At 43.5% G+C, this 22,993-nt stretch overlaps 1 protein-coding gene across 2 annotated transcripts in view; it reads left to right on the top strand.

Annotated features, from left to right (window-relative positions):
- zeb2b (zinc finger E-box binding homeobox 2b) overlaps nt 1-22,776 on the top strand; it is an 81,270-nt gene extending 58,494 nt beyond the window's left edge. The window contains exons 3-10 of one of the 2 annotated variants that reach the window (XM_083893328.1): nt 2,244-2,495; nt 7,702-7,770; nt 9,836-10,024; nt 10,917-11,131; nt 14,135-14,243; nt 14,732-16,740; nt 18,744-18,846; nt 20,632-22,776. In XM_083893328.1, coding sequence (XP_083749454.1) covers nt 2,244-2,495; nt 7,702-7,770; nt 9,836-10,024; nt 10,917-11,131; nt 14,135-14,243; nt 14,732-16,740; nt 18,744-18,846; nt 20,632-21,206 — 3,521 coding nt within the window. In that variant the 3' untranslated portion in view covers nt 21,207-22,776. Of the gene's footprint in view, nt 1-2,243; nt 2,496-7,701; nt 7,771-9,835; nt 10,025-10,916; nt 11,132-14,134; nt 14,244-14,731; nt 16,741-18,743; nt 18,925-20,631 lie in introns of both variants that reach the window. The other variant, XM_083893327.1, reaches the window with a different exon arrangement.
- Nucleotides 22,777-22,993: the final 217 nt, after the last annotated feature.

Below are 22,993 nucleotides of genomic sequence, written 5' to 3'. Positions count from 1 at the left end.
CCCTCATTCCTTTACATGGGAGTATAGAAGTCAGAGCGGTGTGCGTTGCTGTGGTGGATGTAAACAAAAAGAAGCTCCCTCACTCCTTTTATTGGGGAAGAATGGACCCTTTAAAACCTGTCCAGCCTTAGATAATTTCATTCAGTGGCCCCTGCTCCACTGTCATTGAATCTGCATCCAGAGATCAGGTTCACAGTGACGGGTTGATAGCTTCCCAAGCCTCTTGGCCTTTTGTTCTACCAGCCCCACGCTCCTGTTGCCCCCTCTTTTGAAAGTTGGGGGACACAGAGCTGATGGGGACATCTCAAAGAACATTTCACACACCTCAAAACATCAAGATACCACAAGTTGAGTTGAGATATTCAGAAAAAGTTTTAAACCTGTTTTTGTGCCTCGGTCATCCAGAGATTTGATGTCAGATCTTTACTCTGAAAAGCCACACACACAACCTCTCAATAAAAGGCACAATATCAGTTGTACCAAGGTGGATGTAGACCACCCAGGAATTCCTAATGTCTCTCTCAGCTCCTGGGTCTCCAGCCTGGGGTTTTGTCATCTCCAAGGAGCATTACTGAGTCTGAACTTGCCTAAACCCTTGTGATCACACCTCTTGAAAAGGTTTTGTTTCCTCCGTCGATTGGTATTCGAAGCAGGTCACCACACTCCCACCCTCCTCCTCCTGCACCCCCATGCCTGCCTGCCACCACTCCTCCCCCCCTTTGCCTCCCCTCCCACATTTGAAAGCCCTGTTTTCATTTTAATTTGCACCTGTTGTGCAGTTGTTCGCTGAAGGCAAGTGCGGACCAGTCACTCATATAGAGACGTGTTAGGAGGAGATGTGGGGAGGATTATCTTTTCATATGTATAATATCTTCAGAAATGTCATGCAGGAACTTTATCTGGCTGGCACTCTCGGTTCTAGGGAAGTTCAAGAGGCAGGTACCCTTTCAGGCCTTGGTTGCTGTTATTTTAACACACAAGTAAAATGAAAATATTAACATCAAAGCTTTTAGAAATATATCAGTTGATACATAAATGTAAGTAAAGCATGTTAAAAAAAAGCCTCCACCTTCACCCTCCCATGATTGGCTCTTACCGCAGAACATTCTTGTACTAGCTGCCAGTGAGGTGTGTCCCCCATGCCATGCTTTTGGCTCGCCTTGTGCTCCATCTGCACTCCTCCAATAAGTCTTCATGACGTCCTTTTCTGCCGCGATTTACGCCGCGGCCCGATGGTTGCCGATGGCGGTGACTAATTTGCACGCAAGCCACCTTTGATTGAGTTCACAGCCCTTATTTACAGGCTGTCTATTTTAAGAAAAGCAGGCATATGTCTGGGACCTGAGTGTTGCGAAACCAGACGGGTCCTACTGATGCTGTTCTGGAGTTGTGTTGTGTGCATGGTGGTATGTATGTCAGCCTTCCTCCGTGAATGTGTGCAGTCAATCGGCCTCGAGGCCCCCGTCGCGTTCCTATATTTTCATATGTTTGGAAACATTTACATTTATGTTCACGCTTCAGTGGCAATGCAAATGCGAAGACATCCAGGGGATACAAGCAGAGAATAATCGGAATTACTATAGGTTATGAATACATTGCAACAACATTTTGCAATATTGTATGTGCAATGCAGGGCATTTCAAACGTGACGGGTATGCTGTGGAGCAGAGCCGTCCTGAAAGGTGCAGCACGTTGGTATCCGAGGCATGTGAGCAGGACTGAAAATTAGTGGCTATTTTGACTCGCATCTCCTCGACAGCTGTCTGCCCACCGCTGTGGTTCAGTCACAAATTCCAGTCGCGGATGCTGTAATTGGGGTGGAACCCACAAAAAAAAAAAAGAAAGAGAAAAGAAAAAAAAAACGCCTACGCCTTGGTGGAAGCAAAGATGTGGGGTGGTGACCTTTTCAATCTGGGAATACACCTCAATTTCCAAAACAAGTCACAATCCATTTTCAGATTTATGCTCCGAGTTTAACCAAGTGTCTGATGCTCATATGCATTGTTTTAAGTATGCGCCTTTATAGCTTAATTAATAACGTTAATAGCTGCCAACATTTTCAGAAAGCAATATTTTATCATAAAGATTGCTGTCGTTGTGATATTTTTGGCAAACTGACTCCACATTATCCAATCTTTATTTATTTATACCACGTAAACCTCATTGTTTTCTCTGCAGTGACTCGCCAAACTCGACTTTACTGACCAGACTTCCCTTGTTTCTTTTTTTTGTGTGTGTTGCAGCTCTCAACTACGAGAATGTGGTTGAGACCGGCTCAGAGACAGACGAGGAAGACAAGCTGCCCGTCTCTGAAGAAGACCCTCTGATCAACGGCACGGGGAGCCCGGCCAGCATCACCAACCCGGAGGCCTCACCCCGCGTGGAGAGCCACAGCCTGCTCACCAAGGAGGAGGAGGACGACGAGATGAGGGACAGCGGCGTGGAGCACATCTGGCCCGACAACGACATGCTGAGTGCCTCAGTTGACGGTACTGGTAAGTGTCTGAAATCAGAGGGTGTAGAGATGTTGGAGGAGTTAAAAGCAAAAAGATTTACAAGTCAGTGAAAAGGCACTCGGTTGAGTGTCTGCCCGCAGACATTTTTAACCAGATTATTATTGCCTCGAAGAAATGTTTGTGAAACCAAATCTGCAATCTGGTGTCTTGAATGACAAAGAGAACGCAGAGATTCAAAAGTATTATGTTAAAGGGTGCACAAGGATGTAAAGGTATCAGAAGTAATTAAAAATCTAAATTTTCAAAATGTGTTTCTCGTAGATCGGTTCCAGGAAATGCCCAAAAAACACATCTAGCTTTTCTTGTACCTGCATTACCAGGTGTGCAATCACAACACGAACCGAGCCGACTTCCAGATACTTTACTGCGACTTTGTGCACCTCCTGTCACTCGCCGTGTCGCCTCCGTTCGTAAAACCCCACCCATCTGGTGCGCGAGTAGGTTTAAACAAACGGCACAAAGCGTTTTGCAAACATTATTTGAGCCAGGTCTGACGGCAAAGTCCTGACGACGCCTCACCCAGCGCGCAGACACAATAAACAGTTTCTCTGTGGGCGACGGAGACCATTTGGTTGTACGCTTCAAGAAAATTCCTGCTCTAAGGTAAACAGCATTAAATATTTACAGTAATTTATAACTTTACATAAAAAAAAAATGGGCTGCTGAAAATGAAAAGCACCAGGAGGTGAGAATTTCCGTCTTCTGCATTTCCAAATCATATCTGTGTTTATTGTAATTCAACGGACGACATGTGATACCTCTTCACTAACAAGCTGCTTAATCCCAGGCAGGTGATACCTTCTCTAACTTGACAGACTTATCGTCTTTTCCTGAGCAGCTCTGATTGCTGGGGCCCCAGTCACGGATGCTTGAAAGATAAATACTTTTAATTAGGGGGCAGGGTATAATCATTAAAGGAAGCCAGACTGCTGCGAAAAGTCATTAACAATCTTAAATGAAATTTTTATTTTTATGATAGCCATTTACATGTATAATAAGAGTCAATGATTCTTGGAAGCATGTGACAGGAACAGAGTATGGCGAGAAGTCATGTAAGACAGCCCATTTAAATGAGCAAGCCTCCGCTATTCATTTCTGCTAATGAACTGGCTGTGCACAGTGCCGAAAAACGGGGGAACATACAGCAGTCTTAAATTTTAATATGGGGGAAAATTACACATTTATTAGGGACGGGGGGGGAAAACTTAGTGGGTATCAACATTTGCTTCTCCTAAATAACACTTCGTATTGGTTCTTTAAGGGGGGGGCAGCGTGGTAAATAAATCAAGATAAAGAATAAACAAGCTGTCGATGCATACGGTAATTGTTTATTTGATAAAGACCTGCGGTGCCATAATGTCTGTAATTCAACTCTGTTGCAATTCCCAGATAATATGCTTCTTGTGTGATAAAGCGTCTGACATATTTCAGAGAGCAAGTCAAGTTCATTAGAGCATTTGGGAGTCTCTTTCTCAATCTTGCGGGTGCTGTGTTTCCCAGCCTGTGTTTTTTTTTTCTTCTCGCTTGGTGCCTAAGTGTCTACAGTGATACCTCAGCACATAACTTAGGCCTGAGATAAGTTAGCACCCTCCCTCCTTCCTACTCGGACTGATTTGTTCGTCGCTCCTCTATCAAGAGTTTGAACACAGGTCTTGGAAATGTGAGTCAGTGTAAACTGATGGTTGGGAATTGCAGTTAAAAAACCCAAAGATGTTGCCCTAAAACACACATTCTCACATTGGAAGGGCGTATTTAATGTGTTGTAATGTCTTTGGCTGTGTCGCAACACAGCCACTATGTTTTGGGTTTTTTCTGAGACGTAACTACTGCATGTAAGAGGGAGCGTTTATCGCGGAGCCTCTTCTGATTCCAGGGCACCAGAGTCTTGTCTGGCATTGTCCTTGACATTCCTTCATCCCACATAGAAGCTGGACACGATGTACTGGAAATGATGACATCATTATCACAGACAGACGTTGACAGACTTTTTCAAATAAATCACCTGCGTTTTTTTTTTTTTTCCTTAACGCTTTTTAAACTTTTCTCAAGCGGCGTCAGGATTTCTGGACTTAATGTTGCAGCAATCGCTGGGATTTTACTGCGTCCTCATGTTCAATTATAGAAGCATATTTGCTCAATCTTTTGCAGAATCGTTGTTGGAAAGCACATTATATCTTCCATGCAATTTTTTTTTTTGCCAAATCTGAAGGAAAAAAAAACTGAAATTCTTGTTTGCGCTGCTCATTTATCAGGTTTTGGTGTTATTTATTTGTCAGCCACTGTATGCAGGAGTTTCCCACATGTTTTTTTGTGCAGTAAGTGGTGTTTCTGATCACTGCCAAAAAATAAAATCAGATCAAAACTCTTTTCTTTGGCTGCAAAATGCTCTAATTTAAAGGGATGCAACACCGACGCACCAAGACACAAAATGTCTGCTCCGGACAACTTTGGTCTAAAAATATCAGATTTTTCACAAGCTTTCCAAAACATTTTTTTTTTTTTGTTTTCTAAAATCTTTCTTTTTATTTCTGAGGCTCTGAAACTGTTAAAGGTTTCACTCCAGTGTGACAGATTCAGGATGAATGAGGCTAAAAGCACAAAGGCAGAACTTTAAAGCGCTCGCGACTGCAGTGACCAGCCATAAAAGTAGGAATGTTTTCAAAATAAACAGCATCAGAGCCGCTATGAAAATAGGTGGAATTATGGTCTGGCCAAGGTATCCTGGACTCCTCCTGGGTCTAGTGTCGGCTCCCTGACCTCAACATCGCTCTTCAAGGAGGTGTGTACCTTACCGCCTCAGGTCTTCTGTGATTTACTGCTGACAAAACACACTTTTCCAGTATTTAGTGGACAGTTTCATCTGAAACGCTTTCCATGACCAAGAATAGGCGCATATTTGTGGCATAAATGTCTCCAGAAGAAATCGAATCCCCCCCCCCCCCTTGTTTTCACGTTTCCACTTTTCCTCGTCTCTGAGATAAAGTCATGCAATTTTATATTTCTAGTAAAAGAATCGCGTTAAAGCGGCTCTACGGCAACATTTCTGCCTTTTCTTATGGGCCCCCAGCTCACCGCGATCACACTTTGTCCCACACTTTGTCCCACACTTTGAATGAAGTTCAGGGTTTGCATGGATTCATGTGTGCCAGAGGCCATAGCAGAGAGGTGTACGTGGTATTAGCCTACCTCCTGCTGGAAGCAGCATTCCCTCCCTTTAGACCACAGATAACAAAAGTTTTCCAAGGTAAATAGGGGAGAGAGAAGGATCAGTAAATCCCACTGGTCATCCCCCTTGCATCAGACCAAAAGAATGCAGCCAAATTTGATTACCCAACTCAAACACGGTGCCTACGAGGGCACAGAAGTGTGAGGGAGTTTTCATCATGTTCAGTGTGAAATGGGGGGAGGTTTTCAAACATGCTGATATCTGATCCTTGTGGGTATATTTTAATCTGTGGTGGAGGTTTTTTTTTATCTGTTTTGTTTTGTCATAGTGTAATTTATGTCGTTTAAAACCCATTTATTTTCCCATAGTGCGTCTGTGGTTTTGATGCCGTTTGGCAGACGTGCAATCAAATGCACAGGAAGAAAAAGAGGAGGGAATAAAATCCTTGCAATGGGAAAGTTAAACTAGGACATACCCCTCCAAAACAGTCTGTCATTATTGTATGGAGCCATTGACAAGGGTATTTATCATCTCACTGCAGAAGCCAAATCTTTAATTTCAAGACAACCCTGAATTGCGAGCCTTAGAAAGCATTCCACAACTATTAAGCCCATTGTTTCCAACTAAAAATAAGAAATTCTTTTTGCTTCTGGCTTTTGTGTAGAGTAATGTAAGCAGGATAACTTTATTATCAACAATACACCCACCACCTTTCCTGTAATATCTCAGCTAGGTCTCTCAATGTAGGCGCTCATCCTGGTTTAATAGCCATGGGATAGTTGGATACATCAGTTCCTGCTGTGGACTCGTAAAAAAAATAAAAAGCTTCACAATGCAACACTTGTAACGTCCTTGCAGGATCAGCAGAGCAAGAACAGATGCGTGTAAGGCGCACAATGTGGGTGTTTTTTGTTCCCTTGTTTTTAATACAAAGCCCCCGTGTTCTCGGAAGCACCTTGATTTAATTTTTACCGACGATGCAGGAAGGAGGGACCAGAGGGGGCTTCTTAAGCTGATTGTCCAGTCAGTGTCCTCCTGTTGACCGCAGAGGGATGAATATGTCAGAAGAGGTCTTGTTTATGAGCCTGTCAACACACCGCTTATTTACAGCTGCCTTACCTGTGCCAGGACAATATCTGCCCGTCTGCACAGGCTTGTTGCCATTACCCTGATTGGCAGTAAGAACCTGGTCTGTTGAAACCAGTTTTCCTGGATCTTTAGTTCCCCAACACATCTCTGAAGTAGGCTAAAGAATGGCTGAGGTCAGCCTTGAGAGGTTTTATTTATTCTGTGTTAACTTCTGAAATCATAGCTTCCGGCATTAAAGCTCCCGTTTCAAATGTTGCCTCTTTCATTTGGCTTCAGCCATAACAATTTTCTCACCAGAAACATTAATTCTTTTGTGTCCTTCCACCTGAGGTTTTAACCCAACCGATGAGGTTATTTCTGCCTCCGGAGCAACTCTGCCCCTAAGAAATGTTTGTGCAACTAAAACTCTTAATTTGTGGTTCAGGGTTGCATTCTTTTTTTGTTCGGGGGAGGACGCTTATTCTCTACAAGGGGTTGTGAGGGATTGAAAAAAAAAAAAAAAACGTGCTAGATAAAAGCTTTCACCAAATGACATATGATAAAACAAGCGTGATCCCGCATGCAGAGGATTGCAGCAGCGTCACAGCCAGGGAGTAATAAGCTCAGGCTGCATGTTGGCTGGAGCACGATGATTGCTCAGGTGGATGTGCTCCATGTTGTATTTAATCAATCTGTTTGGCGATTGAAGCTTTCTTTGCCTCCCCCGTCGCTTGTTGTCATGTTAAAGGTAAATAAGTCACTGTCTGGCCCAGATGATAGCACTCATTAAGCATGCCGAACAAAGCTGCAGTGTGTCACGATGCACAGCGGTGCCTTTATTGCTTTCACCATACCTTCATTTTAAAAGCCTCATTGTCAGCATTTGTTGGTTTGCGACGTTTTACATCCAGTAACCACATCCCCTTTCTCTTCTTCTCTGTTTCTGTGCAGATGAAATAAAGGATGATTTTGACAACCTTGGGCCTGATGCCACTATGCAGGCAGTTGGAAACGGTACAGGTGAGTTGTTGACCAATTCTTTACTTCTTTATTTAGAGAGCAGAAATATGTGTTCTGCCTGTTATCTGTTATCCTGTGACACCTCAGACTTTATGGCTTCTGACCCCAAGTTGGCCGCCACCTCTTTCAAATAACAAGAACAAAAACAATGACATCCAAAAACAGGCATCTGTAATTAGAGGGATAATCCTGTCCTGCTGACACAATGGCCACAAACACAAAAGACAAATCCCTGCATGTTTATAGTCGCAGCTGAAGAGTGTTCAAATTTATATAACCTTTGATTATACGTGCTGTTTTCAGCTTTCCTGGTTTGCTAAATGAGTCTGTGCATGTGTTTGTGTCCTACCGCCAGCTCCTGGTGGACGAGAACCCTACCTGCCATTTTTCATTAAGCCACCAAAGCTGATTTGCATCCACACACACACACACACACACACCACTCCCTTCCATGATATCATCCTGGCCACCCTGACAATTGGCCCCGGATGCTGTTACAGTAAACTAAACTCACCCCACAGAATGCCACGCAACCCTGCCTCAAAAACTCTCCCTTCAGCTTTAATTACTATAACTTTATGCTCATGGTGTTTTATTCTTCACTTTCTTTCCCTCCCCTGTTCTGAAAAGTCAACTGTTTTCCATTTTGACTGCTCAAAGGACTTTTTTTGAAACAATACTGGAGGCTCCATGCTCCTACATGACATATGATTTTATTTAGAGAGATGAGGAGTTTGACCACATCCTGGTGCCAAAGTACACTTTGATCCAGGTAATTTCCTCCCTCACTGAAAGAAACGAAAAGATAATTTTTCCTGAAAGAAATGTCATGTTTATATTTTATATTCTACTCCAAGTTAACGTGTCTTTACACTGAATATCGTCTGAAGTGATTGATGACAAGCTACACCCTGGTCATTGGTCAGTAACACTCAAAAACATCACAACAATGAGTCTGTAACAATTAGTCTTCACACAAAAAACACAACGGATCATCTAATGAGACCGCAGTAAATGATGCTATCACGGTCGTCAAAGGCGATCCATTGGCACTGATGACATTTAGGTGCCATTTTTGACAACCAAATATCTACTACCTTGACCTTTCACAAATTGGGCCCGAGAAGTCACGACGGCTGAACAAATCACTCTTTAAACCTCACCTTGGCTCGCAGTCTAAAATCCTAATTAACAGGCGATGAAGTCTGATGAGACTTCGCTCTGGGTTTTTTTTTTCCGGTTACAAACAGGTTATAAACACAACGCAAGTACAAATGTGTGTGTGTGTGATTTTTGAAAGTCGGCCATCCCCTTGACTAATGAAGGCTGCAGATTTCTTTTAGCCCTGGTTTGTTTTTTTGGAGGCAGCTATCTCCACGCTGCAGCTTAAGAGTTTCCCTGAAGAGAAGGGACTGGGAAATAATTTGAGAAAACGCATTGTGTGGCCTCAGCACTTTGGCTGGCTTAAGACACATTCTGCACCGCTATGGTGAAGCACGTCTCTCTTCTTTCTTTTTTTCTCTCTTTTTTGTGCTGGTTTGTGGTTTGGCCTTGATAATCTGTTCAACACAGAATCAACAAAAACCACAATCTCTTGATTGACCTTATATGTGAAAGTCGATACAAGGGAAACAAGGTTCTGTAGCTGATTAAGCCAGGCATGTGGATGGACCCTTCTTTTATTCTACGGTTCGAGACATAAGATCAGATTTCATGCGATAAGAACCTTATTTCAATTTTTTTAACACGTTGTTCTTCAGCAACTTCTGTCAGCCTCCTTATCTCTAACTTTTGGCTCCATTAAGTTACAACTCCTTGTTTTAGCCTGCATGGCGTGACAAGCAAACCCCGTAATTTAGATGTATTCTTCCCAAAGCACGGCTGTAATGTGTTATGGTCGTTGTCCTCATCGCATTTCCACCAAGATGTTCCCAATATCCTCCTGTAAGACATTTCTCTGGAGAAGAAATGAATCCAATTTATTCCTCTGCCTTCTCCATCAGTCTCCTCCTTCACCGTCTCTCTTTTTCTCTCCCTCTCCCGCCGTCTCTTTCTACTCCTTCAGTCAAGAGCGTCGATTGCACTTCAGAGTTTGAGGACTTCTTCGCCAAGCGGAAGCTGGACGATGGCGACAGCCACGTGGTGAGCATCGCCGAGTACTTGCAGCGGGGTGACACGGCCATCATCTACCCAGAAGCCCCAGAGGAGCTGTCCCGCCTGGGCACGCCGGAGGCCACTGGACCAGAGGAGAATGGTACGAAACCAAAGTTTTTATCACTGGAGAATTGAATTAAATTTGCCTCACAGTAGGGCACATTGAGTACATTACACAACCGCGGTATATTTCGATGATGTACGTAACTTAGATTTTATACAGTTTAGCTCCCTGATGTTCTTCGCAAGTTCATGGAATTCAGACAGGTCATGTTGTATTAAATAATTATAATTATTAAGGAAACATGACAACCAGCTCTACTTATTTATTGTAGTTTAAATACCGAGTAAAACATTGGGGCTGATATTAAACGTGTAACATGGAAAGGAATCTGAACAGAGTAGCAGCTCCTTTCTCTGACACGGCTGGGCAGCTGTTGGTCCCACAGATTTGCCGGATGCCTTGGTGTTTACCTACAGTCTTAAGCAACAGCTGGGCAGGGGCTTGAAATCAGATAGTGCACCTCTGAAGCCTCTCGAAGGAAGAGAACAGGGGAAGGGGGATCAAATTGGAACGGGCTCATAATTCATGGATCAGACGTGATGAACGCGTCAGTGAGAATGGCATTAAAAAGTGTCTGGGATTTTAAAGCAATTATGCAGGTAGATGACAAGTTGTGATTTTGTGCATGCATGTCAATGTGTGAATACAGTGTCACGAGCCTGTTCCATGTCAAGAAAAGTGAGTGCTGTATGAAACTGCACAAGTGTGAGTGTGTGAGTGTGTGTGAGGAGTCAGGAGGAGGTCGTAGTGCAGTGGATGCCAGCCTGACACTGAGGCTCTCATGTGGAGCAGATTGCAGAGATAACTCCCATACCACTCTGGGCAGCTCGCCCGTTAGCTGCCATTGATTCGCTGACCTTTTGGCCCGCTTTCCCTTCCCCTTCCTCCCCGCAACCCCACCCCTCTCCTCCCACTGTCTCCCGTGCAGACCTGCCACCTGGAACGCCAGATGCCTTCGCCCAACTGTTGACCTGCCCCTACTGTGACCGGGGCTACAAGCGCTTGACTTCGCTGAAGGAGCACATCAAGTACCGCCATGAGAAGAACGAGGAGAACTTTGCCTGCCCCCTGTGCAACTACACGTTTGCTTACCGCACTCAGCTCGACCGGCATATGGCCACACACAAGCCTGTGCGGGATCAGGTGAGGAAGAGTTTCATTTTGTTCCGTTTATCGTCCCTGCCTTCTGTGTCTGCTTTTTTAACTTCTCCTCCTCTTTCTGTCCCTTATTTCATCTCGTTTCTAATGTGCTCTGATCCCTCAGAGAAGAGAGATCATTTTTTTCTGATTGGCAATCATTATTAATTTTTCATGGCATTTTGAAGATGCAGATCCTTTAATGGTAATAACTTTAATTGAGGTCCTAAATGGTTTTTTGATGGCCCTCCCTGATATGATTTTCCAGTCTCATGTTCACGATCGAATGATTGTGTTAATTTCCAATTTAGAAATTTTTATCAGCTCCTTAACTTCACTTCACTCCTGGCCTTTAATGTTCTTCTGGTGCAGCCTACAGTCGTAGTACTCCATCAAACTCCCAACACCCCACCCCCCCACCGCTGCCTTCACCCCACCCACTTCTAATTTCATGCACTGCATAAACATCTGTGTATACGTGAAAGTTCTCCAGCAATTTATATCCTATATGTCTGAAATATAATTTGAATCTGCTAGCAGTTAGCATGAATCACCTTAAAGTCCTGTGAGGTGAAAACACATCCAACAGTCACGGGCGTTTAACTCGCTTGTCAACTCCAAGTCAAAAATGCAGTGTGAGATGGATTGTAGCAAAAAAAAAAAAAACCTTGCATGCTTCCATAGTTTTCGCACATTTGGGGATAATTATAACTTCTCAGTGAACTAAAATTGGAGCAGTAAATTTTAAAAGAGATGGAGTCTGTGTTTGTGGGTTAAAGGATGTTTGTAACGAAAGGAAAATTGGATGTTGACATTAAGTAAATCTGTTAAATTCAATGAAACATTTTTTTTTCTGATTTCAGTGAAATGTAACAAATAAAAAAAAAAAAACTGAAAACCTCCAGGAAAAGGGTAAAATAATACGTATTATATTTTGGCACGATAAAGTGAATGAGTTGCTTTTTTGTTGTGTCACTTGTATTTTTTTTAATGGACTTCAAAAACTGTGCAATGCACATAAAAAAATAAAAAATAATCCAGCCAGTCAGATGATATCATCTACCCTGATGCATTTCAGTGCTTAGTCCCAGGTCGTGGGTGTTGTGCTCTCTGAAGTGAGGATGACAGGCTCAGACTGTGGTTGATATGATCAGATGTCAGCAGCCAGCACTTTTACCTGATCTACCAGCTGGGTGTGAACGTGAGCAGATGGGCCGGCTGAGTGAGCCGCCATCCCAATCCTCATATTACAATGCTGCTGCTGCTGCCGCTGCTGCTGCTGCCCCCCTCCAGAGTCAAGTCAATGGCCAAAGACTCCCACACAAGGAGTGCGGGTCCCCACACAAAGCCGGTTATCTTGATTTGTAAATTAGCTGTGATTGTTTAAATGGTAATCCTTGCAATGACGTGATGTCTTACTCATTTAAATTCGTTGTAGTTGTACAGGTTTTGCAGGTGGTGCTCTTTTCTCTCTGCTCATGCTGAACACCTGGTGTTTTTCTTCAGAGTAAAGCCTGAATATATATATAAAAAACAAATATGTGCTCAAGAAAACTAAAATAAAATGAGCATGTGTTTACAAAATGTACACTTTAATTAACAAGCAACTCAGGAGGACTCGTCAGATTAACATCAAGAATAATGTGCTGATAGGTAATCATGTGCCGTGTTGTTCCTTCTTGTGTGTTTACAAGTCTTAATACTCCTCCTCCTCTTAAGCACTTAGCTGAAATATGACTAATTAGAGGTTATACATATGCAAACATCCAGTCGGGTCCCCGCCCACAATCAGCGGTGGTGGCGTTCACACCGACAATGAGCCATGGAGGAGAGATGGAGCATTTTGCTGGTGCCATTCACAATTAAGAGCACAGAACGATTGTGTCTTATTAGCAGTGGTGGCGAGACTAAACTTTAGCGGGCAGGGGTCCTCAGGGGGGAAGTTAAGGGGATGGCGGTGGAGGTGGGGGCACTGAAGCAGCTGTTGCTGTTTGTTTATGCAACTCAGCAACATACGAGCAGTGGGGTCCCTCTCCGGCGCTTTGGCGGGCCCCCCGACTCTCCCTGCTTGATCTTTGAAGGTTGGGGCTGTTTGAACAATTCCTCCCAGTCCTCCCAGTGTCCTGCGCGCCACCATCTGTCTCCCCAGGAATGTGGGTAGAGTCAGCACACACCCCAGCATTTGTCAAGGCTGAACTGGGAGGAGGGAGTCGCTGTGTTTTCCCCCTAGCGAGCTCACAGAAAATGTGTTGTGTTTTTTTTTTTTTTTTTTTTATTTACTAACCATTTAACATCCTCACCTCCCACTTGGAGTTAATGGTTTTACGAGTGACGAGCCAGGTTTACACACCCAGTGTTGTTGTTGTTGGGTATTATATTTATTTATTTATTTTTCTTTGATTTCAGAGAATAGGCCTTTGAATTGCCAATTTGATGGATTGTTTACCTTTGAACAGTGAATCAAGGCTGCGCCTATATGCCCTGTTCTGTATCCTGAGATTACACAAGAGACATTTGAAGTTTTAACACAAGCACCGCAAGACATTTGGAGGTGTTCTGAAAAAGTACACGTTGTAATTCAAATGGTGTGAATGCAGGTATACGGGTCAAGAGAGCACAGAGATTATTCTGAATACCTTTTAGACTGATTAGGCCCAAATTAATTGAAAAGCAGATCAGATCGGTGGTTGTAATGAGGGCGAAACGCTGTACAAAACTCTTTTCATTTATTCTATTTTCTGGGCTGCCAAATTCTAAAGGCAAAACCTCCTTTGGTTGAGGAGCCAGGAAATTAAAAAAAGTATGTGATTCTCTGTGTTATCACCACCACTGCCTGCAGTCACTCAGCAGAAGTGAGAGTAGAAAACCAAGCTGCTTCTTTTGGCGACAGGAGACTTTTTCTTTTGGTTTGTTTCTCGTTGTCACGCCGACCAATTGTGTTTATTTCCTGAACTTTCACCCCAACGATGTGCTCCTCTTTTAAAATGTGACTCTCCTTCTCTCACTCAGCACCAACTGCTCAACCAAGCGGCAAGCAACCGCAAGTTCAAATGCACCGAGTGTGGCAAGGCCTTCAAATACAAGCACCATCTGAAGGAACACCTCCGGATTCATAGCGGTGAGTGTCTTTGAATATTCATATCCATGACTTAAGAAACTGCAGAAATTCCTGTTGGTTTATTTTGGACCCTCCCTGCCATTAATGGACACTGAACTCTGCTGTGTTAAGGACAATTTCAGCTGCCAGTTATAATATTTGCTTAGGAATGCAAACGTATGTGAATCATATCAGTTTTTGTCTCTGACAGAATTTCTTCAAATTACTCATTTTTTTATCTGCTGTGTAAGCACAATCTGAAATAACATTGTGACACATACTGTAGGAGTATAAAACAGAACAAGAGAGAAAAGGAAGTCTGTGCATAGTGGTATGCAACAAACATGCCCTGGTTTAACATGCAACACTTAGTAGGCATAAGAATTCACTCATAGTGATAATGTATTTCCTTGAGTAAATTTGGGGCAATCCATTTTAATTCATTAGAATTTCAAATTGCTATACAAATAGTTAACCCTTCTTATGCAATATTTGTATTTGTGTTTCAGGCGAGAAACCGTACGAGTGCCCTAACTGCAAGAAGCGTTTCTCCCACTCGGGCTCCTACAGTTCCCACATTAGCAGCAAAAAGTGCATTGGCCTGATCGCTGTTAACGGCAGGATGCGCAGCAACATGAAGACCGGCTCCTCCCCCACCTCGGCCTCCTCCTCACCCACCAACACTGCCATCACCCAGCTGCGCCAGAAGCTGGAGAACGTCAAGCCGCTCGGCCTCCCTGAACACAACAACCACCTTAGTATTAAGACAGAGCCGCTTGACTTCAATGAATACAAGCTGATGATGGCGTCTCAAGGATTCGCTGCTCCTGGACCGTTCATGAACGGCGGCATGGGAGGGAACAGCCCACTGGGTGTCCACCACAACTCCACTGCTCAAAGCCCCTTGCATCACCTCGGGCTCGCCAGTCTTGAGTCACAGCTTCTGGGCTACCCAGGCCCACTGGGGAACAACCTGAGTGAGGTGCAGAAGGTTCTCCAGATCGTGGACAACACTGTGTGTAGGCAGAAAATGGACTGCAAGCCGGAGGAGCTCTCCAAGCTGAAGGCCTACATGAAGGAGCTGGGGTCCCAGGTTGAAGAGCAGAGACAGGCACTGACGTCAGCGGGGGCTCAGATTGGTCTTCCACTCGTCAATCACAACGGCGCCACCAAAAACATCATCGACTACACGTTAGAGAAAGTGAACGAAGCCAAAGCCTGCCTCCAGAGCTTGACGACAGACTCAAAGAGACAGATTAGCAATATCAAACGAGAGAAATCCAACCACATGCTTGAAGGAGGTGTGGAGGAGAAGGTGCAGGAAAACATCATGTTTACGCCTTACACTTGCCAATATTGCAAAGAAACCTTTCCCGGGCCAATACCTTTGCATCAGCATGAACGTTACCTGTGTAAAATGAACGAAGAGATCAAAGCCGTGCTGCAGCCAAGTGAGAATCTGATGCCCAATAAACCAGGGATCTTCATGGATAAGAACAGCCACTTACCTTCCCCCATGTTGTCTGAGAAGGGACTCACTGGGCCTCTTAACCCTTACAGGGACCACATGTCTGTGCTGAAGGCATATTTTGCCATGAACATGGAGCCCAACTCAGAGGAGCTGCTCAAGATTTCCATAGCAGTCGGCCTTCCTCAGGAATTTGTTAAGGAGTGGTTCGAGCAGAGAAAGATGTATCAGTACGGCACCACCAGAACCCCACCATTAGAGCACAGGAACCACTTTGATATGGTTGTCGGAACAAATAACCACCACACTCCACCAAAAGACTCAATGGCAGCTAGGTCACCGCATTCACTCCTCAAACCTGCTGATCACATCACCTCGGCCGCCCTAGCAGAGCTCCACAACAACATGAACAACTGTGACAACTCGCTCAGACATTTGAAAAACCACCCGTTCAGCAGCAGCGCCAAAGCCGCAGGTGAAAAATTGGACCACTCCCGCAGCAACACGCCCTCTCCGCTCAACCTGTCCTCCACCTCTTCCAAAAACTCTCACAGCAGCTCTTACACTCCTAACAGCTTGACTTCGGAAGACCTGCAGGCCGAGCCGCTGGACCTTTCTCTGCCGAGACTCATGAAGGAACCCAAGCATGCACTGACTGTCAAAAGCAGACCTAAAGTCAACAGTATTAACATTGACCATAACAGCGTTCCCTCTCCCCGAGAGCACTTCGAAGAGCCTTTGAACTTGGCCTATCTCAAGAAAGAATTCTCAGGCTCCAACAACGGAAACCTAGAAAAAAGCACTAGCCCCATCTTTGGCATTAACCCATTCGCTGGCAAACCCCTCTACACGTCACTTCCACCACAGAGCGCTTTCCCGCCTGCCACATTCATGCCCCCCATGCAGGCCACCATACCGGGGCTCAGGGCCTATCCGGGCATGGATCAGATGGGCTTCTTACCACACATGGCCTACACTTACGCAGCAGGGGCAGCTACGTTTGCTGAGATGCAGCAGAGGAGAAAGTACCAGCGGAAACCAGGTTTCCAGGTAAATAAGCCACCTGTGGTTTTGTGAAATCTCCAGGGCTCCGTTCAGCCTCCCAAAAATGATCTGAACTCATTTCTCTGCTAATTGAATGCGATGTCGGCGTCACGAGAGACGCTCGCCTCACCTGAGGTAGAGTGTGTGACATGAACGACAATGGTGTCAATGAGAAGGACACTTTTCAAAGGTTTATGGTTGGCTAAAGATGCAAGTTTGTTATTTATCATTTATCCAGTACAAAAAAAAGTCAAATATTTGCTGCTTCCAGGCATAGACTGTATTTACAAAAAATGGACGGATTATTCCACTTTCTCCCTGAAGCCAAACAGGAAGCAACTCAGTTTGACTGGAAATTATGGGAGAATTAGCTTCTACTTCTCACTTGATTTATAACGTCGGCAAACATTTTCCAGAGGCGTTAATGGTCTCAATCGCGAGTTTCAGCCTCTCTTCAACAGAGCATGATGTAAATTTTGTGAACTATGCATCCATTTAGAGGAAAGTAGACGATAAAGCACAGCACGTCAGCGTGAACACAAGTGCGATTACTCGCTGGCGTCGTCCAATCGGAGCCTGGCTTCAAAGCGGTAGCTCAAATTCTTATCGGTGACGTCACGACCAGTTGCTTTTCTTCATTCATAGATCTCGCAATGTTAGTGATAAATTACTCATAATTGATAATAATAATCCACAATCCCTGTAGTTTGATTTCTTTTATGCAGAGAAAGGTCCAGTATTTGCATAAATACACAGTGTCAGGTTAAAAGAATAACAGAAACGCCGTTGGCCCTAGAATGTAATCTCAGTAAAGCACTAATTGTTACCAGTTCCACTGTAAATTTCACCTGCTGCTACAGCTGCTGCCTCTGTGTGTGCAATATATATAACACTGCTCCCGACTCCAGTCGTCTTCCAGCGCCAGTCTGAACGCAGATATGTTGTTATTAAAAATGGGTGAAAGGCCTTTGTAAAAATGACAAAGGTTAGCCCCGCAGCTGTGCACTTCTCTGAAATTTCCCCATCGCAACTTTGCTGCATTTTAAAGAGAGCTCAAGCCAAAATGAGCTCCTACGTGTGGATTATTAATGCACCGTCTCCATGTTCATTACCAGTGAATGCTAAAGGCTGTTTAACATAGGGGGAACAATTTTGATGAAAAAAAAAAGTATTAATAATGTTTCCTATTCTAAGTTATTAAATTAGATTTTAAAAATACAGCTACAGGCGCTCAGTTCAAATTGATTGCAGAGTGATAGTGGTCCCTTCTTAAAACTCAGCGCAGAGGTGTTCACACATTATCTGGCACATATTCATTAAAGGAAGCTCTGATGGCTCAACGTTGGCCATTAAGGTGCAAACCTTCAGATTTTAATCATTATATGAGTTTATGCACTTTCAGGCCTAATGTTCTAATATTGTTCTTCATCAATTCAGAGTTTCAGACTAATCTTCATCATAAAAGGAGGATTTTTAAAGCAATGAGCAAAATTAACACTTCTGCACAAAATTAGAACTCACTCGGTTACGCCATTATGGCTCAACGTGACAGTTGCGGAACTGTGAGTTTTATAAGGAATCGACGTGCGCTGGCAAGTTTGGTTCACATAATGGTTTCGTTTGGAGCCGCAGAAAATCAGGTTTCTGTTAATCTCAGCCATAAATGACCTCATATGGTCACCGTGACCACAGATGATAAAGCTCTCTAGACAAAATGAACGTCAAGGATGAGGTCAAGAAAGCAGCAAGAGCTGTAATTACAGCTCCTGAATGCACCGGCAACTGCAGCTGCATGACATCAAAGTTAACTTTCGTTAATTTATTCATTAATAAATAGCTTTTTGTGAGACCACCTGCAGATATTTGAATTATTCCAAGTTTTTTTTTTTTTTTTCATATATTTACAGAGAAACTCTCACAAACACAAAAATTCACTATATTTTTTGTTCTCTCTCTCTCTCTCTTTTTTTTGTTTTGTTTTCGGTTTGTTTTGTTTGTTTGTTGTGAAGGGGGACCTGCTCGACGGTACACCAGATTACTTGTCAGGGCTGGACGACATGACAGACCCCGACTCCTGTCTGTCGCGGAAGAAGATTAAGAAGACCGAAAGTGGTATGTACGCGTGTGACTTGTGCGACAAAACATTCCAGAAGAGCAGTTCCCTTCTAAGACACAAATATGAACACACAGGTATATACTGTTCTAGACCCTTATTTTAAACCCCATGCTTTTTTATGTTTTAAATGTTTGTGTTGACAAAATCCTATCAGTATGAATCTTTATTTTTATGTTCCCCCCCCCCTTTTTTCTCTTCCTTTCTTTTCCCTGTTTTAACCCTTCAGTTGTATTTGTAAACCAACACCTAACTTGCTTCTTCATTGACAGGGATGAGATGCCAAAACATGAAAAATAAGAAATTGTTATCATGTGATGTGTTTACAGTTGTGTGTGTTCTTTTTTTTTTTTTAGTATAATCAGTAATTAATGTAGGTACAGGCAGACTTTATAAGTGATTGTACTCTTTATTTTCCAATCATACCCTGCTGTATGAACCACTTTGCTATCTCAAAAGACACACATCAATTCACCTAGATGTATAAAGCCAGCGAAAGGCTCCTAATGCCTTTATCGGCCCCATTATTGGAGATAGATCACATCAACAGAGAAGCGCTCAGAAGCTTCAGAGCGCTGATAACAAGTCTTTCATTATAGTTATTATACAGAGATCCTCTTTCACTAGGTTGCATCATTTATTTTATCCACTATCTGTAGCAGAGAGCTCCGTGTTTTATGCAGCCTTCATGTTATCTAGTCGCACATGAAAGGGAAGGGAGGGCGCACCGTCAGAACAGTGCGCACCAAACTCGGGAAAAAAAGAAAAACAGAAAAGGCTGCGTTATCTCGGCAGCGCCCCCTGAATTTCGCTCGGGACGCGACACTTTCATGTGTTTGCGTCGCCATGTGTTGTTGTAAAATATTATTACAAGGCTCAGAAGAGCGGTGGAACTGGCCAGATGTCGGACAGAAGTGGCGTTTGAAAGCCGGGTTGGGCGCGAGTGTCAGAGGTGGAGTCAGTCGCGTGATTTGCGATTTTCAGACAGACAGCCATGTTTCCACACGTGTCGAGCAGCAGGGACCGATGAGGGGGGAAAAAAAGAAAAAGAGAGAAAGTTATTATTAACTGCTAAAAACAAAGCAGGTAACTTTAAGCCTTTAGAAGAACTCTTTGTCTTTTGGAATAAAGAGCGAGCGTTAAAAGCAGCTACGTTACAAATCGGAGGACATTTATTTAGCCAGACACTTTATGGCTCAGGGTCATAAAACTGTCTCACCGTTCCCTCGTGGCCGACTTGGGTTTTATCATTTCTGCCTTGGCATCCAAAACATCCCATCACATTTGGTAGACAGAGGAACCCCAACCTAAAACCTGATGCAGGGTCAGGCGTTACCATGAAGTGGAATTGTGTTCGGAGATAAGCAGGGGTAAACCTCGCTTTCCTCCAGCCCGTCTTAGATTTGTCGCCGCCTTCTCTGTTTGTTTGCTTTGCAGTCGCTTATTTATGTCGCATCCATCAGCGTGGCATGCTGGCCTAAAATAAGTCGTTGTGGTCGAGTTTCTCCATGTCTTAACCGCGGGAGGGAATTTCCATAATGTCGGCCCATGAATGCGAGCGCACTTTCTCATCATGTTCACAATTTGAATAAACAAATAGCCCGTTAGTCGTAAGTCAAAGTTGGATTTACTCTTCAGTGATGTAATTTTTACTCCATGCCATTCAGTTCATCGGAGTTTTTCCTCAACGTTTTTTGCTTTTCCTTCTGACTTGTGTAATTTCTTGTAGCAGCAGGGACGACAGACAGCTCACGTCCCTCTTGTGTGTTTTTGTGTCTCCGCAGGCAAGAGGCCACACCAGTGTCAGATCTGCAAGAAAGCCTTCAAACACAAACACCATCTCATCGAGCACTCCAGGCTGCACTCGGGGGAGAAACCGTACCAGTGCGACAAGTGCGGGAAGCGGTTCTCTCACTCGGGCTCCTACTCGCAGCACATGAACCACCGCTACTCCTACTGCAAGCGGGAGGCCGAAGAGCGGGAGGCGGCGGAGAGGGAGGCTCGCGAGAAGGGCCACCTGGAGCCCACAGAGCTGCTGATGAGCCGGGCGTTCTTGCAGGGCATGACACCTCAGGGTTACCCGGAGATGGCAGAGCGCGAGGCCATATTGAGGCACGACGCCGTGAACGGCGGAGGGATCAGAGACGGACGGAAGGAAGTGGATGGAACGTATGCCAAGATTGGACGGCGGGAGGATGAGTTTGAGGAGGAGGAGGAGGAGATCAAGAGCATGGACACGGACCCGGACACGTTGAGGGACGAGGAAGAGAACGGAGAGCACTCGATGGATGAGAGCTCGCTAGACGGCAAAACGGAAACCAAATCGGATCACGAGGACACGATGGAGGATGGCATGTAACTGGCGGTGGCGACGTTTTTTTAAAAGCTTCCCATCTTAAAAAAAAAAAAAAAAGTTTTAAGTTTGTCTCTTTGGGTTCAGTATTCTTACCTACTCGGTTTAAAACACCGTTTTAAGCTGTACGTGCACGTGCCTGAAGCTTCTGGGAAGCTTTCTTTGACAGACTCCTGGGGGGGGGGAAAGATGTCTGCCAAACAAGACATGGACTCAAAAATCAAATCTGGAGGAGGTCGTTGAGGGAAGGGAGGCATGGGTTTGTGAAATAAGCTGCATTATGCAAACCGAACAATGAATAAATGAATACATTTCATAAAATGTACAGTACTAAGGCCTAAAAATATGTGTGGTGCTAACCTCCTCAAATAAACCCCTGTGTTCCATAGTATTTATAGCACAACTAGTGACTTGTACAAATTGCACTCCGCTTCTATAATCATGAACAAAAATAATAAAAAGTATTGCCTATGTATATATTTATACAGTGTTGGAAAAAGAGCAGTAGTGTCTGCACTACAGTCCTTCGATATTACCTTTGTTATCACCTACCTACCTACCTACGGTGTCGTCTTTAGTTTTGCCCTGTTGCCCAGTCATAAACATCTTCAGCCACACTGTTTTAGGCCTCTCCAATCAACTCTCATATGAAGGATTATAAACGAAAAGACTGTATGAAGGAGCTTAGAAGGTTTTTTTTTTTAAAGAGGATGAAGTTTTAAAGAGACCTTCATTTAAGGGAAATTACAGATTATGGACAGATGGTATGGGGAGAAAAGTGAAGGATGAAGCCTTTGTAAGGTGTTTTTGATAAGAAGAAAAAAAAGAAGCCTTATATGCAAACCTTTTAACCTGTGTGTTTTCTGCAAGTGCCACCCTCGTATTGTGTAAAAGGAAGGTTACTTTTTTTCACCAGCTTCAGTATTATGAAATGATTCATCGTTGTTCTTTGAAGCACCCGTGTCAGTATTAAGACTTATAGGCATCAGTTCCTTAGTTTACATTATGTTGTGCAATGTTTTCTCAGTTTTCTTTTCTTTTACCTTTGTCAGTATTACACCAAACCATTTTTTTTTTTTTTTTGAAAACAGCAAATTGCATTCATTTTATTTGTAGGTTGAAAAAAAAAAAAAACATTATTTATGTGGCCCATTTTATATTTCCTAATTTTATTTATTTCATACTGTTGTGTACAGTACTATAGTTCTTCAATATATAGATATATTTTAGTAAAAAGGAACATGGTGTCGATCATAGGGGCAAATTTTACGTAAAGAGAGCATTTATTGTGTTTTGAAACATTGTGAAATGCGAAGTTTAATCTTATTTTATTTTATTTCCTTTATTTTCCAGATACTGGAAAATTCCAAATTTGGGAACTTTTATACAATTGTGAAAACACTGTATTTTCGACTGAAAAAATTCCACTTTCTTCATCTTTGTTTCTTTTTTTAAGCTAAAAAAAATGAAGAGGGACTGTTAAATACTATGTATGATATCATGACTGAAGAAGAATCTTTCCTGAAATGTCTTTGTAAAAGTATTATTGAATTCTTAATTTGTAATTTCTCTTGAAAATGACCCTGCTCGAATAAAAGTAGCCAAATTACAGAGTACCATACCCTCGGCGCTTCATGTTTATTCACAGAGTGTGAGGATTTTGCGCCGCGGCGTCGGCCTCCAGTCTCCTCGGCTTTCTCTCCAAAATAAGAGAAACCGCAAATCTTTCTCTCCTCACATCCACTTTGCACAGAAACCACTGAGGGTGAAGCTCCGCTGCTCATTATTATGTT

This window comes from Microchirus variegatus, assembly GCF_963457635.1.
Source record: "Microchirus variegatus genome assembly, chromosome: 1".
Taxonomy (NCBI): domain Eukaryota; kingdom Metazoa; phylum Chordata; class Actinopteri; order Pleuronectiformes; family Soleidae; genus Microchirus; species Microchirus variegatus.
The sequence above is the reverse complement of the archived record's forward strand: the minus strand, read 5'-3'. Positions and strand labels throughout refer to the sequence as shown.